The following is a 19,527-nucleotide window of genomic DNA, read 5'->3' as shown; positions in this document are numbered from 1 at the left end:
CATCATTTCTACTTTCTAATTTACTATCCTTAGCACTTAAGGCTTCTTGAAACTACTACCATGTGAGCAGTTTTAGTACTTTGCTATACAAGCTCCCTGGCAGCAGAGATCTTGTCTGTCTCGCTCACCTCTGTGTTTTCGGTGCTGGGATCCCTTGTGACTGCTCTCAGATGTCTGTTTCCTGGAGGGACAGACTCTCCTCGCTGCTACGATCCCCTCTGACCCTGTCTCAGTCTGCAGGACAGGGGTAAGGCCGCCTACACCGTAATACCAAGCTACATTTCAAGTCTGGGTGTCTCTGATGGGGTTGGAGCAGAGATGAGGCCGGGCATAGGAGAAGTTGCGGAGGGCCCCTGGACTTAGTTTCTGGCTTTGCCATTACACATTTGGAAAACTTTTTAGATCCTTTATTTCTCTATCTGTACAGGAGTGACAATTGTACCCACATGCGTAGACCCTTGAAATCCTTGGTTGGAGAATGTATGAGAGTGCTTGCTTCAACAGCACATATACTAAAATTGGAATGATACAGAGAATGTATGGGAAATGTATTTTAGGGCTGGGGAGATAGCTCAGCAACATAAGCGCCTGCTTGGCAAGCACAAGGTCTGGAGTTCAATCCCCAGTACCATTAAAAAAAAAAAAAAGAAAAAGAAAAAAGAAAAGAAAGAAACGTATTTTAAAGACATAAAGTGACTTGTAAAACTTGTAAAAGTGGAATATTACACAACAGTATCTTCATTTTCTTTTTCTTTCCTTACTTTCTGCTCTCCCTCCCTCCTTCCTTTTTCTTTCTTTTCCTTCCTTTCCTTCCTCCCTCTTCCTCTCTCTCTTCCATTGTCTCTCTCCATTCTCTTTCCTGTCCTCTCTCTCTCTGTCATGTTCTCTCTCCCTCTCTGTCTCTCTTTGTCCCGTCCCAGCCTGCCCCCCTCTTCTTGTTTGTTTTGTTTCTACTCTACACAAAACCCTGGGTGTGCTGGCCGGGTGTGGCCAGTTGTGTCAGATTAGACTTTCCTGGTGAGGCGGTCCCATCAGCAGGGTGAGCTCAGTAGAGCATCTCCCTGTAGGCTTTCCTCTGCTGGGATGACCCTGGGGGTGGAGGGTATCACCAGGGCTTAGGAAGTCAGGCCCCCTCCTCTGGCCTGTCCTCAACCCTGTACCACTGCTAAGTGCCTTTCTGTGGTCCTGCCCTGCCCTGGTCACCATGAGCTGAGCCACCAAGAGCTGTCTGATGGTGTTTGTGTCTCCCCAGGCGGCTGCTGAAGAGTGAACTTGGATCGTTCATCACAGACTATTTCCAGGTAAGCAGGGTGGGTCTGAGCATCTATGGTTTCATGCATGTGAGCTTCAGTACCCAAAAGGACCGTGAGACTGAACACAGGATGGTCCTTTAGCCCCCTCAGTGACTCATCCCGAGCCTTTACCCAGTGCTAAGCAGCATGGGGCAGCAGCCACAGAGGGGACCAGGTGAGTGCGTCCTTGTAGCAAGGGGACATGATGGTCCTCCCTGTGTGGTTTGGAACTTGTCCAGTGCCCAGCATGGCCCTTTCTGAGCTGTGTCACACCAAGTTGCTTTATTTCTCTATGTGAAATGGATCGTAGGACCAAGGCTTAGCAGGTGCTTGTGAGGCTGCAGTTGTTACTAAAGTGCTTAAGGACTAGTAAGTGAGAGTAAGGGTATTTTTAAATTTGTGTGGGTGCCCACATTTCAGTCCATGGTGTAGTCCACCCCTTTTAATGCTTAAGATCTTACTAATATAAAAATGCTTAAGATCCTGGCTTCAGGTTGGTGATCTGATTTTTTTTTTGTCCACATAGAACCTATATTTAAGACACTTTAAAGAAATTATAGGTTTAAAAACAATGTAGGCATCCTCTTATGATTTTACTGATTTTAAGATTCATAAATGTAAAGTTCTGTGGGCCTTTTAAAAGAATGACAAGTCAGTGAGTTAAAAATGCTTGTGTGTGTGTGTACACGCACGCGTGGTGCGTGTGCGCACAAACACACACATACACACAGCAGAAAATGGCTCCTGAAATCTGAATAAACTAAGACCGAACAGAAGTCTAGACCTCGCTCAGGTCCTCTGCCTCCACTGTTGGAAAGCAGCTTGCATTTAGAGAGAGCGATGCAGGAGGATGAAGAAATGGATCATCAGTCACAATTGCGGATCATTTCAGTTGCCCTTGCCTCAAAGGCCTCGTGCTCCTCCTTTGCTGTCTCTATTGATGGATTCCAAAGCCAGCCCCAGAGAAAGTGGTTTTTCAGTCCGTTCTGGAGAAACCTGCCTTCTTCCTTCTTGACCTTTCAAAGAAGCAGAGTGCCGTGTGGTTTCAATCAGGTTTTAAATGTCAGTTGTTTGGGGGCGGTTGGAGGGGCCTTTGGGCGGGGACTTGTTGATCCCAAGCCTTGATGTTTTAGAGGTGGTTAATACTGCTTACAGAGTGTACCAGAAACTTATAAACTAATAACCACTTGTCATTTCTTATCAGGAGCATCAGAGGCCCTGCTGGGTGAAATGTCAGGTCTCTCGGGGTGGAGGTGGGGGCTGGTTTTCGTAATTTTGAGTCAGAGGTTTTCCTTATTTGAGGTGTTAGACTGGAAAGAAGGCTGTCCCAGACAGTGTTTTCCAAGATGTACGTGTGTGTGTGTGTGTGTGTGTGTGTGTGAAAGATTCACACAGTGCAGAACCTTTTTGTGGTCATTGAAATCTTTGGTTCCCTGCCATTTGTAAGTGGCATAGTACATTCTTAGGAGAGCAGCAGGGTTTGGCCACCACAGATACTGGAAATGATTTTAGGTGACACAGACAGTGGCATTAAATAACATTAAAGCTTGTGGTGAGAACTGTGGCCCTGTTTTACTTTTCCTGCAGCTAGGGAGAGTGTTGTGCTGTGCTGTGGTCGTGCACATGTCTTTGTCTCCAGGAGTTGGCATCTCCTTTGTTTCAGGAAGAGGGACTGAGCCTTGAACTTGGTGTCTTCAACTGGGGACACACTTGTTAGGACTTTGTGGCTTCATTTCCAAGTATTGCATAGACCATTAAGCGATACCGTACTCATGACAGCAGATGTCACTATCGTTTCCTTTCTAAATGTAGTGATGTTTTATTTTAATTTTTACTTCAGTTTTTATTTTCAAAAAGAAGATACTGGTCTATGTTTGTGATATAGACATTCACCTTGCAGTACTCATAATTATTATATTACATCTTCATCGTTTTTACTCATATCCCCTTTTGCTCATCTCCCTGTTTTTAGAATCTATCTCTCTCTCTTTCTTTCTTTCTTTCTTTCTTTCTTTCTTTCCTTTTATTTAGGACAGGGTGTACAGGGTCTCACTGAGTAGATTTTGGACTCGTAGTGATCCTTCTGTTTACTGCCTCCCACCTGCTGGGATTACAGGCGTGCACCATCTCAGTGCGCCCTGGGGCAGGGCCAGACTCCCAGCCCCTGCATCTGCCTAAGCAAGTGCTTTAATCCGCTGAGCTATTTGACTGGCCCTTATTCCCCCCTCCCCCATTTTTCCCCATTAATGTGTCTTATTTTGCTATTTAATTATTTATACCTGGTCTCACCTTGGAGAAACCATGATATTGCACCTCCTGTGTCTAACTTACATGTTTACAAAATGGTTTGATTTGAGAAAGATAGCATGCAAGAAAGCCCAGAGTAGGTGGCCCAGGCCATGGCCCCAGCTGAGAAGGTGGTTTCCGGGTTAGAGAGCCTGGCTCCAGCCGCTGCTTGAGAAGCTGCTTCCGAAGTCACTGCCTCTGCAGAAGAAACTTCATGCCAGGTGGGAAGTTGAGGCCCACAGAGGCAAGCTACCTTCCTGTCCAGCTACCAACCCTGGTTTCCAGAAGGAAAAACAGAAAGAATTCCAGAGAGTTTGCTCCCTCTTCGAGGGAGAGAGAAGGGGATGGGGCAGATAAGCAGAACCTAGGAGTGCTTGTGGCAGCCAGCGAAAGCAGGGATGCAGTTGCTGGGAAGTGGGGAAGAGCCTGATCCTTGGGGTGCTGGGCTCATGTGTGTGAGACTCAGCCAGCAGTGTGGTCTGCCCGCTCTGGGACCCCACCCCCACTCCGCTCACCAAGGCAGAGCAGGCTCTGTGGTTTGCTTTTGCAAGTGAACGTGTTCATTTGACAGCTTTAAAGAAAGATTTGCAGAAAGAATATTCCCCGTGGAGAATAATGAGAAAGGCCGGAGGCAAGGAAAAGCAGGTAGAAACGCAGTGCTTATCTTGGGTCTGCACACAGAAGAGACAGGCTGTTTGATCTGCAGAAGCCGGGATGCACCATGAGGCACTGGATGGAAAAGTGTGACATTTGCAGTATTGATTTTTTTCCTTCGCCCTCTGTCTGTTTTGAACTGTACCCAGAAGAAAAATTGGGATTTCCAAAAGGAACGCTATATCCTCGTGATAGCTCTGAGGGATAATTGGTTCCTTATAACTTTGTGAAACCCATGATATGAAGCATTCTGCGCTTTGGATTGCCTACGAGGATGTCTTGGCAGTACAGGGCACTGGAGAGGAAGGGCTTTGCACAGAGCACTTCCAGGGATTCTGCATTTAGGGGCTGTGAGGTTCGCTAAAAGCCTCTCCCCAGACCCCAAACGTTTCATCCCTTTTCTCTGAACTGGAGTTCTGCTTTATATAGAAACTAGGCCAGAGTCAACGGCTCTCAGTGAGTTGGTACTAGGAAGAGTCAGGCATGCCTGATGGTGTTTGACATATACATGCATGTACGTGTGTTTGTGCACATGTGTGTGCATATGTGTCTGTGTGTTTATTTTTCTCCACTTTCGGTTTATATCTGCAGGGTGCTGGGAGGCTGTGTTTCACTCCATCATTACGAGGGGGAGTTAGGGCTGATGGCACATGGCAGGCAGCTGCAGGAGGGGACCCATGTGGAGTGTCCTGGTCACTACGGAGTTAACACTGAAGACAGTGTAGGGACATAGATGCGCCTACACATCTATACACGCAGGGTAACACAAGTGCACTGTTAGCTAGGGACTTGGGTGAACGGCAGACTTCCTAACAGGATCGGAATAAATAAATGTACATTGTCAGGACAGAGTGATGGAAATTACTTTGGTAAGTTCTAAATCCAAACTGAATAGGAGAGAAAAGTTTTTTGATCAGCCCGGGAAGTATCTATAATGAGCAGGATTCCCAAAGTGGAAAACAAAGAGAGAGTTCGGTGGTCAGCAGCGAGTAAGGAAAGTGTCATATGTACCCGGCTCTGGAGGCAAAATTGGGACCCCTGTAATAGAGGGGCTATGAACACAGAGAGCTGGGCTTTGGTGGGAAGGCAAGGGACAGAGGCAGGGGCAGACGCAGGTGCAGGCGCAGGCACAGGCTTACATTATAGGTCAGAAAGTTTTTAGCCTGGCCTGGTGGAGACTGTGGAAACAAGGGAGGAGGGGCCAGAAGCTCCAGCTCACCGACCCCTGAGGGGAGGGAGTGTGGGGCCACCCAGGGCTCATCTCTAGGTGGAGCCCACTCCTCCCTGAGAGGTGGCCTGTCTGTCATGCACCCTCAATCTTAGCAGCTTTGTGTGCTTGGGCTCCTCCCCTAGTACTAGAACTTTGTGTAATTATTTGAGTATCTTTATTGTGATTTTCCCATACCTTATGAAGCTAAATAGAAAAAATGGGCATTGAAATTGATAACTACAGACTTCTATATATATATATATATATATATATATATATATATATATATATATATATATATATATATATATTTTTTTTTTTTTTTTTTTTTTGTATTTAGTACAGGGACCACAGGGTCTCACTGCACAGATTGGACTCTCTCAGATTGCCACTATGCATGTAGTGATCCTCCTGTTTACAGCCTCCCAAATGCTGGGATTACAGGCACGTGCCACCGCGCCCAGTCTCAGTCGCCATCTTAGTGCGCCCCAGGGGCAGGGCTGGCATGGCACGCTGGGGATTGAACTCCAGTCCCTGTGTCTGCCTAAGCAGGTGCTTTAGTCCACTAAGCTATCTGGCCAGCCCTTTTATATTTGAGATAAACATAAAAATCAATGGATGTGCTAAACCAGCAAGCCTGGAGCCTTGTCAGGCTTAAGTTATCACACGTTTGGCTGTGAAAGGAAGGAACATATAGGTGCAAAAAGGCTGAAAATACATCTCCCCAAGATGAGCTCTGAAGATGAGGAGTCATTAGGGGTTTACAATCCTTTTCAGTTCTGTGGGAATAGAATTCCTCCTGTGTTGTGTAAGTGTGCTGTGAGTGTGTACTCTCAGCAGCACTGTGTGAGAAATTGGGTGGTTTTTGTAAATCAGGCAAGGAATGGCAAGAACCAGCATAAGGGTGCTAAGTGGGAGGAGCCAGGAAAGGCGTAGGCCCATCATGGGAGTACCCTTTTCTTTTTTTCATTTATGTATTTGACACACGAAGCTTGGACTCCTAGTGATCTTCCTGCTTTCAGCCTCTCCAGTGCTGGGATTACAGGTATGTGCCACTATGCACAGACTCATCACCTGCTCAGCATGCCCCGGGGGACCAGGGATCAAACCCTGGTCCCTGCGCTTCCTAGAGCAGGCGCTTAGTCTGCTGAACTATCTTGCTGGCCCAAACTTGGTGGGTTTTTGTTTGTTTTTGTTTTTGCAGTGCCAGGGATTGAACTCAGGACCTTGCGCTTGCCAGGCAGGTGCTTATACCACTGAGCTATCTCCCTGGTCCTGCTTTTCAATTAAGAGGGAGTACCCAGCTGTTCTGCAGCCCTGAGAAGTAAAGACTGCTGGGCCTTTGTGTTCAACATGGAGAGCAACAGAGAAGCTTCCTCTGAGGCTCCTTAGGAGTCGTAAAGAGGATTGCAACAGGAGGAGCAGGAACTGCTCACATTTTCCAGGATCTATGTGCCAGGCGTTGGTCTGAGTCAGTGGATCTCGGAGTGTGGTCCCTGGACCAGCAGCTTCAGTGCCATATGGAAATGTGTTAGGCACCTTCTCAGGGCCCACGCTGGATGACCTGCGTCAGGAGTGTTGGGAATTGGGGCCCAGAAATGTGGGATTTAATGATTGAGTCTGGGAACATTGTGGTTTTTCCTGTCTTAGCTCATGTACTCTTCTTGAGGGCACTTGTGTCATTTTGTCTTACGAATAATACAACTTGGGGGCCAGAGGAGGAAATTCTTTGTCTAAGATCATGGTAGAAGGTAGATCCAAGATTAACCTGGGTCATCTGACCAGTGGAGAAAAGTCTCTTGGATTCCGCTGTTGATGTTCAAGTGTCCTTAGGGTGTTTCTTGAAAAAAGGACCAAGGAGTTTTTCAGTTATTTTTAGTTTTTATTTGTTTTTGTTTGTATCTAGCAAATCAGATGTAGGCTAGTTTTCCAGCTTACTTATTAGATAATTTTTTGTTGTTGTTTTATGTTCTCTAAATCACATTTATCACTGTCATTGAAATGGTGCTAAGTGAAAGATTAGTCCAGTCCCAGAGCTAAACTCCCTACCTTTGAAGTCTCCAGGGGATTTCTCTCTGGCCTCCTCGGAGCTGCCTGGCCATGCTGGGACTGGTTTAGGAGGAAGCTCTCTGGCGCAGGGGTGAGTTGTGTTTGTGAGGCTTTGTTCTGCTTGACTAGGAAGCTGCCAGGCCCGTAGGAAGAGCAGACATCAGGAGAAATGATGATTGCCTTTCAGAATCACAGAGGGAGCAAATGGACATGCCCAGGATTTCCACACTGAGTTTATGCCCAAAACAGGAACTTTTGAAGACAGTGACCTCACCGGAAGCACACTCCTGGGTGCAGTTGGCAGCCCAAGTGCTCAGCAGGCGGAGCAGCTCCGTTCTCGACCTTCCCTGGGTAGGAAAGTGTGTCTCATTTGGGGACAGGGTACCCCTGGGAGCCAGGTGTGCCTCAGGTTGGATGCTGACCGTGGGAAGCAGACAGCAAGGACCCGGCAAAGTGCTTTCGGAGAGATGAAAATTGAGGAGCTGGGAGCACAACTGGGCAGCAGGAATAACCTAGCGTATGGAAACCTCTGAGCCTCAGTTTCAAAGCAGAAATCTAGCTGTAATGATGGCGCCTGCTTCGTAAAGTTGATGTGGTTACTGAGGTGTCATATGATGAACAGTCGACAAGATGGTAGCTGGTTGTGCCTTAGGATGTCTTACTGTGAAGTCAGCCAGAGGAATACATCTCAGTGGGGAAAGGTGGGCTCTGGGTTCAGACTAACTGGAGTCCAGATCTGGCCTCACGTGTACTGATTACTTCTCTGAGCTTCATGCTCTCCATTAAGGGGCTAGATTCATGGCCAAGGTAAAATGAGATAATTATATGAGAAATATGTGACCCAGTGCCCCACAGAGGAGAAACCAATGCTGAATTCCACTGACATCTCAGCATCAGCTTCCTCATCTGTGCTTAAGCTTTAGAAGCTGCTGTGTATTTACAGAGTTCTGGCACTGCCTGGAAAGTTCTTCCTGCAGAGAAAGTGGGGCTGTGTGAGTCTCTCCCCTTCACTTTCTCAGTCTGTTCCTTTGGGTCCCTGTGACCAAGATGGGGAGGTGGTTTACAGGCCTTACACCACCCCCACTCGCTCTCCTCCACCTCCTCCAGCCCACCCTCTGTGTCTCCAGGACAGGCCGGAGCTTTTGTTCCCACTAAAGGCAGAGTGGTTTTGGATGTCTTTCCCCAAACATCCTCACTTGGAGTTTTCCTAATTGGGCCTCACCTTTCTATTTGCAGCCCATTTTTCTGTGACTTAGAAAGTGACAGCTGTTTGTTTCTTTCACTGCCGGCCCCTCCGGCACTTCATTAAAGTGCTATCGAGGCCAGAGCAAAGTTCACTTGTGAGTGGGGTGGACACAGGAACAGCGCTCTGTGCCAGGTCCCAAGTCATTTCCTAGGTGCCTGCTAAGTTTAATGACCAGCAGTCAGAGTGGGCCTCAGCGTGTGCAGAGCCCAGGGCTAACTGAAAATGTAGCTGGGCTGAGGAAGACTATCTCCCCCTCCCATAGGCTTGCTACTACTCCCCACAGAGGGCAGGGACCCCTGTGTGTAGCAAGCTGTGGAGCACATCATGTAAATCCCAGAATCCCAGCGTGCTGTGATACAGGTGTGTGCCACCACACCCAGCTTGGCCTTATAAGATGTCTCATTAGTACATTTGATAAAGACTTATGCATTGTTGACTTCCCTTCCACTCCTTTCGTGAGGAGGCTGAGCTGAGCTAGTGATGCTTACCATGACCACTGCCACCTTTTAATTACTGAGGGCATGCGATTCAGTGTATGTATTGATAATGGTTAGTTTTTGCAAAAACTTTATGACATTGCTGAAGAATTTTATGATATGCCATTTTATGGATGGGGACCTCAGAACTCAAGGAAATCATCTGGATAGAAAGCAGCCAGGCAGAGGGGTGCAGTTGAATAGAAGGAATCGCTTCAGATGTTCTGTGGCACCATTGATTAATGGGAACAGCAATTAGCTGTGCATTACACAATAGCTAGTGAAGAGGATTCTGAATGTTCCCAGCACAGAGAAATGATAAACATCTGAGATGACAGATGTGCCAATGACCAGGATCAGATCATTACACATTGTGTACACATATTGAAATGTCACGCAGTGCTCCATGCCTATGGACAATGATTACCTGTCAATTAAAAGTACCTATTTTATTTTATTTATTTTACTACAGGACGGCAGGGTCTCACTGCACAGATTGGACTCATAGTGATTCTCCTGTTTTCATCCTCCCAAGCCCTTGGATTATAGGCACACACCACCGTGCCCAGTCTCAGTCAGTGTCTCAGTGTGCTCTAGGGGTGGGGCGGGCACAGCAGGCTGGGGATTAAACCCTGGTCCCTGTGCCTACCTAGGCAGGAACTTTAGCCTGCTGAGCTTTCTGGCCAACCCTGAAAGTAGGTACTTTTAAATCAATTACAAAGGAGATAGAATGAAAATATCTACTAAGGAATGGGGTGGGGAGAAGAAAGAAAAAGTAACCAAGCAGGTACTTGCACGAATCTGGCAGCCAAGTCTTTTCTGATTGTGTGTGCATGCTTTTGTTGTCATCTGAATAAGGCTTTAAGGTCCCTTAAACACTATTGTTAAGGGATGTACTGGTGTTTGCTAGCACTTAGGGCCGTCACCCCCAGCTCCCCCACAGGCACAGCCTGGGGGAATGAGCTGTGGTGCGTGGAGAGGCGCCAGCCCATTGTTGAACTTTGAGGGCCTGCTTCACGGCTTGGGTGCAGGGGTAGCTGAGGACAAGGAGGAGTTGAGTGGGGGTGGGGGACTTCCTGGGAGGCAGCAGAGGAGAGTGGAAGTTTCTGGAACCAGGAATACCAGCTCTGCTGCCTGTGGGCATGTCTCTTCATCATAATATTCACCTGATAGAGCCAAATGAGCTCAGAGGAAGGACACAAAGCCAGTGACGTGCAGGACAGCTGCCTGTCATTAGCTGCAATTCTCAGAGGATTTGACATGACTCTCTCCACAGCCTGCATACAGGTACACACGCATACCCTCACTGAGGGACATACACACTGCTGCTACGATTTTGCACAGTCTCTTTCATGCTAGTGTGAGAAGCCCTAAATTTATCTTTAAAGTAATCGATGGATGCGTAATTTCCCATTGCTTCAGGCTTCCTTTTGGAGTGGTGAGCATCCAGGGCTTAAGGGCATGGGGTGTCAACAGGGGTGACTTCAGCCATTCTTCGTCCCATCTGCTCTGTGGATTGGGGGGTGGGCGGCAGCTGCTTTGCTGCACTTGCTCTTTGGCCACGGGATGCCTCACTGTCTTCTCCTGAGGCCTTCACCTTCCAAGGGGTCAGGAGAAAGCGTCTGAGGCTCGAGGCACCGCTGGCCCGCACGGGCCTTGAGCTCTGCCCTTGTCACCACGAGTGGAGCAGGACTGTCACACTCTGGAGGCCCCAATGCCTGTGTTCTTTGTTCTCTCTTGGCAGAACCAGCTGCTTGCCAAAGGACTGTTCTTTGTGGAGGAGAAGATCAAGTTGAGTGAAGGCAAGTATGACATGGGCCTCTGGGAGTCGGCCCTGGGTGTTTGCACAGCGGAGATGCTTCTGTGCAAGGGGCGGGCGCCCACCCCATGAGACACCCTGTCCCTCGCTCCCTCAGAGGCAGCAGCACTTGGGTCTGAGTCAGCTGCTTCCAGAAGGGCCAATCAAAGCTGAGATTTGAAACACTGAGTGGGGTCTGGTTAGCTGCTCTGGAGACCTTGTTAAAAGATTTTCTCATCCTGTTGGTCTTCTCTGAAGGGACACATTCTATTCTGGATCCTGCCCTGCAGTTCCCATTGATCTGCCTTGGGCTCTTTCTTATCAGCCTTTGTGTTGTGATATGACTGGGATTGTAGTGGGCAGGAGTCCTTTCCACGTGGGAGGCATTAGGATAAGCAGACTCCCACTCAGGGGGGCATGATTTGATAGGTAAGGCAATACTTCCTGGTCTATGCTAAGGGTTTTAGAAGCCAGTTGGCAGGATAGAAAGGAATTGATGATTTGAGAGATGGTACGAAGGGCAGCAGTCACCTGACCCTCTGGCCACCAAGGCCCATGCTCAGCTCTCAGCAGTGTGGGGCCCAGCATTAGCTCCACACCTACTTCTTGGGTGACTTTTGGAAATGGCCAGTTTCTGTGGCTCTCAGTCTTTGTCATGTTTAAGGTGATAAGGTGAGGGCTTGTAGGGAGCTGGCCTGACGTTGTTTCCCTGGCACACAAGAGGGAAGTACGCTTGGCCTCCTTTTCCTTTGCTTAATCTAATGCCCTTTCTCTGGAGGTCAGACTTACTTCAGGAAGCATACTTAATAATTATACTATCATTCCTTTTTCTCTTCTCATTTCTGGGAAAGAGACTAGTGTTCAAAAGAGCGGCTCCTAGAAGGACAAAATCAGAAGGAAAAAGAAAAGCTACCAGAGAGTGCCGGTGGCCAGCATACAGAGGGTGCTCCGTTACCAAAGCCTTTGGATGGATAGAGGCTGAAATTAGTCTCTGCTTTTTCTGAAACTTCCTGAACCTGTATCATTTTTCCTCCTTAAATGCAGATATCCTGTGATGTTTCTCCCAGCTCTATAAAACCCACTAAACCAGGGACTTGGAAATTATGCTTAAAATTGAGGTTAAAAATATGATATAAATTGTATCCTCTCAGCCTTTTCTCAGTTCTGAAGGACTGATGTATTTTGTATTGCTATGGAATATGCAATTGTTTAAATGTATTTTTTCTTTTTCTTTTTCTTTTTTTTGCAGAATCAGGGATTGAACTCAGGCTCTTGTGCTTGCCAGGGAAGCACTTATTCTACTGAGCCATCTCCCCAGCTCCAAAGTTCAGAAGTTTTTTGTTTTTTTGTTTTTTTTTTTGGCCTGGCTCAGGATGCCTTCAGGGCAGGTCTGGTAAGGCTTGAGGATCTGGGAATGGAACCACAGCATCCTGATTGTTTTGTTTAAGCAGTCACTTAAACAACTGAGCTAATGGGCAGGCCCCCTTTAAATTTATTTGTAGAGGTCTCACTACACAGCTCAGACTCACAATGACCCTCCTGTTTTCAGCCTCCCCAGTGCTGGGATTACAGGCATGTGCCATCACCCCCAGACTTGATGGCTGGCTCACTGCACCTGGGTACAGGTCTGGTGTGGCCTGTGGGGCCAGGGATCAAACATCGGTCCCTGAGCTTATATAAGCAGGTGCTTAGTCTCCTGAGCTATCTCACTGGCCCTGCATTGCTATAGGATAGATCCCCAGGACTTGTTTACTTTGTGAGACTAAAACTTCATACCCACTAAACACTTCCCTGTCAACTGCCCACCTGCACAGCCCTTTACACTATTAGCATTTTGTTTCTATAATTTTTAGTTTTCCAGGTATCATAAATGTGGAATCATAAATTTGTTCTTTTGTGATTATCTTATTTTACTCAACGTTATGTCCACCAAGTTCCCCCATGTTGTAACATATGATGAGATTTCCTTCTAATTTTTAAGATTGAATAATATTCCAGAATGTGGGTGTGTAACATTTGTCTGTGTCCATTTATGTCAATGGAAGGGCCCTATTTTAAAATGCCTGGCTTTGGCCAGGACTTAGCGGTTCTTTTGCCTCTCAGAATCAGGCTGAATCACAGGGGTGGAAGATGATGGTCCTGTCAGAGGGGCAGGAAGGACAAAACCATTATCCCTGGCTACATATATGTCAACCAAGCCCCTGGAAATGTGGAAAACCAGCTCTAGGAAAAAGCTACTGAGCAAACTAGAGTAGAAGTGCTCAGCTTTGAGTGAACCTTAAGACACGGAGCTAGACGCGCTGAGCACAGATCACCCAAGACTGCGCCCTGCCCAGAGCCAAGCTGCTTCCCTGGTTTCTCTTCTGGTCCCAGAAGAGAGAGGCTTTCTGCACAGTGAATGGGAGTGTGGGGACCCTTTAGGGGACTTCCTCGTCCTCACCAGGATAATCTCTGCTTCTTGATTGTACGTGTTAGAACGCTAAGAAGGATTGTGTTCAGATGAAAGGGTTTTCTTGGTAGAAAGTGAAGCTTGAAAATGACCAGCATGATCCAGTTACCAAAGAGACATCACTTTGTTGCCGCATTTGCTTCTGTCTGAGCGTATTTGTTATGGACAGGCGTCCCTGCCTCATGGCTATGTGAAGGGCAGGCAGCGAAGTTCACATCCATTTGTCACATCTTGTGAGCAGGAGGCGTTATGTTATTTTCAGTAGTCTTTATAGAGCCTTGGTGACCTGGACTTTCAGTTTCTTCTACATATGCGTATACCTCTAGGGTCTAAACTCGCATGGAGTGTTGGAGGGCAGGTTTGATAAGACAGACCACTAGCACCTTCCATATGGACCACCTTCGTGCTTTCAGGGTGCTGAATCCTGGACTCATTGGCTCTTCAGGAAATGAAGTCACCTGTGTCCTTTAATTCTCTCTTTCCTGGGGTGGTCTGTATCCATCTGGTGTTCTTTTCTAAATACTTTCCATCTCTCTGTGACTGTCTGAAGTTTGCATCCAGCAGACCGATCCAGGTTCTTGGGAGGGACCTCCAGCCGTGAGGTTGGAGAGCTCCCTTGCGTTCCCGACCTCCATACTGGTTCTGCAGCAGGCACTGCCCTGGCCAGCACCTTCTCTGCCGCCCTGCCTCAGGCTGGGATGTGTCTGCTTGTCTTTACTGTGAAAGGCTTAATGTTTAATATGGGGCCACCCACAAAGCAGCTAATGTAGCCTCTTCTCCTTTGGGGTACATTATCTAAGTGCTGGGCTTCTCCTTGAGTTAGGAACTGGCATGGTTTAACATTTTAGGTGGTCCCTTTGACTCCCCTTTCTCCTCCCTGCAGTGAATGTGCATTGCTGATTTGAAAGCAAGTTGACCCTGAGTTAAGCAGTCATTTATCAGTTACTTAAGAGATACCTAGTGCTCGGATGCCTGCTGGAGATACAGTACACAAAACCATCATAGATTACAGGCCCTAGTGGAGTGCCTAAACTGGTAATGGAGACAGATTTTAATTCATTTACTACCATATGTAACTAGAACAGGATGAACATTAGGAACACAATCCATAGTAAGGAACCTGATGAATGGGGGAAGATTTTCATGTAGAAGTAAAGCAAGAGGTATAATGAAGAAGGGAGACAGATGTAGGTCACACAGAGAGGGGTGGGGGAGCAGTCTGGGAAGAGAGATGAGCTTGTGCAAAGGCCCTGTGGTATGGGGAACTGTGGATTGAAAGGCGGAGATAAAATCTGCCTAGAGCTCCAAAGCTGAAGGTGCAGAAGGAGACAGATTCTCCTTGCTATGTAGGCCGTGCTGTGGGCATTGCTTTACCCAAAGGGAAAGGCAAATGTTCCTGCTAACTCTTAAAACCTGCTTTCTATATCCTTGTATTTGGATTAAATAGTACTTCTTCCTGTCATAGGCCTTAACACCTGCAAAATCCACATGCAGTCCTTGGCATTGGCACTGATTTGTCTTGCCAGAGCAGAGTACCAGAAATAGAGGGGTGAGTGGCACACACAGGCTCATGTGTCACAGCCATGTTCCTGGAGGGGACAGTAGGCAAGCAGTTCCATCAAGTGTGGTTAATGCTCTGCCAAGGGGAACAGAAGGGTGCGCAGGTTCCCCTGACCTGAGAACTAGTGGTCATGCTCTTGTTCTGTTCTCTCCCTAGCCACTGCCATTATTGTTCATTTAGTTAATAGATGGAATATGTAAAATGAATCTCTCAAGATTCACTCAGTGGAACATGAAGTGTTTGGCCAATGCCTCTGCCTCTGTGGCTCATCTTGGGTGACCCACTTCTCTGCCTGGGGTGAGCAAAGGCTTGACAGCTCTGACATCTAAGTCATGAAGCAGCTGCCACCCAGGGGTCAGTCCCTCCTACAGCCCTTTCAGTGGCATCGGATGACATGCGAACTCTAACCTGAGGGTGGAACTGGTCCTGGCCCAGGCTTCCTGGTCCTAGGGATGAGTAGGCATGGAACCAGGAGGCGGGCCCAGCGTTTGCAGGTCACCTCTTCAGAGAATGCTGCCCTCCTAGTTACTATACAGTAGTGAATAGACATGACTGGTTCCACATCTTCTTTCTGTAGAATAAAGTCAGTGTATCAGTGACTACAAAAATAGAACTGGGACTGCACATGATCTTCCCAGCTGAGGTGTACTGAAAGGGACACCTTAAGAGGTAGGGCCTGATTTAAGATGGCTAGACCATACAGTCCATCACCTTTGGGAGGGCTGAATGCTGGTGCTGTGCAGCTCATTCTTAGAGAAGGGATTATAATACAAGCTTGACTCCTGAATCCCTCTGCTGCTTCCACTTCCGGTCTTGCCATGTGCCACTTCCGGTGTTCCTCAGACACTCCCACCACTGTGATACCATCTGCTGTATGATTCCTAGTGAGACTATATATATTTCTGTCCTGACAAGCTCTGGTGGCCATAGCTGTGGATAAAGACCCTGTAATATAGGGACAAAGCTCCTGGCCACAAGTTTTAGAGCCTTTGAGACATCAGATTGGAGGTGGAGCTATCTTCCAGCCTCTCCTACGAGTAATGACAAGCTCTTTTCTTTCTTTCTCCCCTCCCATCTTCTCGCCCTCGTAGGTGAAAACCGCATTGAGGTTCTGGCTGAAGTCTGGGACCACTTCTTCACTGAGACTCTCCCCACCCTGCAGGCAATATTTTATCCAGTTCAGGTCAGTCTTGCTGGGGAACGACTTCCTACTGGCCTGAGCCATCTGCCTCCTCTCTTGGCCTTCACAGGTCTGGGCCTCCTGGTGGATGGGGGAGAGCCTGGAGTGGGCCTTTGAGTCAGCAAAGGACCACGGAGGTCTCTTGGGGCCTTTGTGATTCTATATTTAGTTTTTAACTTCAAGCAAAGGAGAAAGCCTGCTTAACTAGCAATTTGTAGGCTCTTGTTATCCTCTTGGTTTTGAGTGTGTTCTTGGAGTTTTTTTTTTTTTTTTTCTCCCTGAAATAGAGAAGATGAGGAATGAGACTTTTCCTTTTGCTTCCCTTTGTTGTTCCCCTCACCTCTTTCTTTCCCTCTCATTTTTTTTTCCTTAAAGCACAACTTTTAAGCAAGTTTGCTATTGTCCTCAAATTGTGGGGCAGGGATAACACTCCCTTCTCTGTCCTCCATTAGGAGTCCCAAAGACCAAGAGCATCATAATGTGAAGCACCAAGTGGGAATCCATAGACTTGACTCAAGATGGTTTTAGTCATTTAACTTCTCCGTGTATAGCTCCTGCAAAATGGGGAACCAGAGTAAAAGAGGAGGGAACTGTATGTAGTTCCTGTACTGTGGCCTTGACTCACTGTGCTGCTTATATTGATTTCCTTCCCCTGCCCCCATGCCACAGCTGTTGGCTGCCAGGTCAGAAGGGCCACCCTGTAGGGAGGACGCCCTGGGGGATTCCTCTCCACAGTACACATCTCTGTCATGTTCTGCTCCTCCTCCTGGGGCTGAGACTTCAGATGTAATGGGGTTTTGCTGCAGCAGGAGAGGAACAGAGCTGTTAGCAATGGTTGGAATTTCCTCTTGTCCCAGGGAAGGCCCAGGGGACTGTTGGGTTTGAATGGTGTTTTAAAGGAATTTGAAATTGCATAAAATATATATCCAATATTTTAAACCTGGGAGGCTGTGCTTACAGATTTCATTTCCTGTTTTAAGTCCAGCCCTGCCATTTCCAGTAAGACAAAACAGATAGAAGCCCCTGGCCCACAGCCCGCTTCTTTCTTTCATCACATTTTTAGTTACAGCCTGCATTTCTGCAGACAGTGCAGGCCTGTGCTCACAAACTGTCCTCTTTTATGCAAGAGGCACCTATTGACCAGCTGGAGGTCTTTTCGTAAGAAGACAGATGTAGCGGTGGGATCAGAGTCAACTAACTTAGCAAATAAGAACACAGGATGGCAGGTTTTATATGAATTTCACATAAATCACAATATTGAAATGCTTGGGAGCTTTTTATCCTGAAAATATGATTCAGATTTAACAGAGCATCCTGTTTTATCTGGCAAGCGTCTAGGAGGGGTGGGCAGAACTGGTTTCTTAGGGCTATTTGGGCAGGGAATTTCAAAGTGTTGAGGATGTTTCTAGAAAGGATTGTGGGATCTAGGTAGAAAGGGCCCTAGTACAGCCAGGAAGTGCAAGGGTTGGCCTCTGAAGGGCCTACGGAGGGCATCGTCCTGATTCTCTTGATATTTTACTAGATCAGACAATAACTGATCTGGCCCAGTTCACCCTTCCCAACCACCAACCACTGACTTGAGTTTCTCCTGTCCTCTAGTTTGCGATAACTGCTCTTTGGCTGATCATGTTCTTTCCCTGTCAACTCCTGGGAGCATTTACTTGTTCATTCAGTTAGCTGAAACTGGCCAAGGGGGGTATGAACTCAGTTTCTGTGTAGCCCAAATTTAGAAGAGGTGGGAAAGCTCTGTGTCAAATGGCTTCCTCTTACCTTTGTGTTCTCAGCTGACCAGACTCATAGATTCACGAATTTGTGAGACAGAATTCTCTCAACTTTCACTCTTTCCTTGGGCCTAGTCAGAGTCACTGGATGGCACTATGGAGCATGTGGACATGTGTTCGTTCTCTCTCTCTCTCTCTCTCTCTCTCTCTCTCTCTCTCTCTCTCTCTCTCTGTTTCTCTCACCCTCGCCCTCACTCTCTCAGATAGAGGTTATGAGAGGCTAGGGGGTTTTTACGCACCCCCTAGCATAAAACAAAAATTGAAAACCCAGTTTTGTATTACTATGAATTCACTGTAAACTGAAAAGCTGGCATGGGCTTCATGACAAGTCAGTACACTGGTTAATTATCCCAAGTGGCCCTCTAATAAAGCAATGCTTGACTTGTTTGTGTGGCAGGTTGGTCAAGCCTGACAGTCTCCACTTTCCCATAAATGTGTTTTCTGCTAACAGTGGAGGCTGGATTTTGCATACAGGGATGGCCTTTGTGGCTCTGAGGACCAGCATGCTTATGAAAAGAAAGCCTCATATTTTTGGTGAGATTAGTGACACAGGAAATCAAAGCCACTTCCAATGTAAACGGTGGTCCAGCACTGTTGAAACAGATCCCATCCCCTTGCTTTTCAACACAGGAGGAACCAGGGATGGATGCAGTGTGCCCTCTGGTCACTGATACATCTGGGCCTTCCTCCTGAGTGTGTGAAATGTAACCTTGAGCTTGGAAGGCCCAGGGCAAAGTCCTTTCCTCTCTTCCAGGTACGGGCTATAACCACTAATGCCTGGCCTGTGCCCAGATGAGAGCAGATATTTCGTGTGAGAGGTGACCTGGGGACAAATGAAGATACGAGGCAGCACCGGGGAAGAACAGAGCAGTGCAAGGAGTGACCTGCCCTTAGCTGGCCTGGGTTCAAGTCTTCAGTCTGCCACTTACCCTCTTGACAATCTTGGGAAGATAACCTCACCTCTCAGAACCTGTTTCCTTCCATAAAATAATACCTACGGAATGGGTGGAGGGTGGTCCTCCTGAGAAGACCCTGTTTTTGTTTTTCCTAGCATATGAAAATCAAGTAATACTACATGAAAAACACTTAGCTTAGTATTGGGCCTAAAATTATCAATAGTATCGATATCAATATTATTGTACTTGTTCTTTGCATAGTCCGTTTGTGTTCTCAAAAAGTCAAAAGGTGTTGGAACTTTAGCTGGTGGTGACCAGTTATCTGGATTTATTTTTCACGCTAAGCTGATGGGTTTGGAATGGTTTCTTTGGCATGTCCACCATAGTCACCCTATGGAGAATGTCATCCTGTCCATCGGAGGCCCTCCAGAGCCTGTCTTGTATTCCATTACAGGGCGTAGAAATCAGTGCAGTCTTTTTTTTTTTTTCCTTACTAGAGAAATGTTTATTTTTTTTTCAAAGTTTTATTGATAAACAGATAGCAATGAGACAGTTTCAAATCCAATCAGAAGTACAGTTTCAACAAATAATACACTGCATATATTCTTCTTAGTGGTTAATTGCTGTACAAGAAGTGGACTTGTGATCC

At 47.0% G+C, this 19,527-nt stretch overlaps 1 protein-coding gene across 6 annotated transcripts in view; it reads left to right on the top strand.

Moving 5' to 3' along the window:
- Nucleotides 1-19,527, top strand: part of Prr5l (proline rich 5 like) — an 83,866-nt gene that overhangs the window by 36,506 nt on the left and 27,833 nt on the right. For 4 of the 6 annotated variants that reach the window (XM_023710775.1, XM_004627040.2, XM_023710773.1 and 1 more), the window contains exons 6-8: nucleotides 1,253-1,301; nucleotides 10,958-11,015; nucleotides 16,113-16,204. In XM_023710775.1, the coding sequence (XP_023566543.1) occupies nucleotides 1,253-1,301; nucleotides 10,958-11,015; nucleotides 16,113-16,204 (199 nt within the window). Of the gene's footprint in view, nucleotides 1-45; nucleotides 248-1,252; nucleotides 1,302-10,957; nucleotides 11,016-16,112; nucleotides 16,205-19,527 lie in introns of those variants that run through there. The other 2 variants (XM_023710777.1, XM_023710776.1) reach the window with 2 other exon arrangements.

This window comes from Octodon degus, unplaced genomic scaffold (assembly GCF_000260255.1).
Source record: "Octodon degus isolate 3935 unplaced genomic scaffold, OctDeg1.0 scaffold00018, whole genome shotgun sequence".
In the NCBI taxonomy this organism is placed as follows: Eukaryota; Metazoa; Chordata; class Mammalia; order Rodentia; family Octodontidae; genus Octodon; species Octodon degus.
Note: the sequence above shows the minus strand (reverse complement) of the source record. Positions and strands in the feature narration are given on the sequence as shown.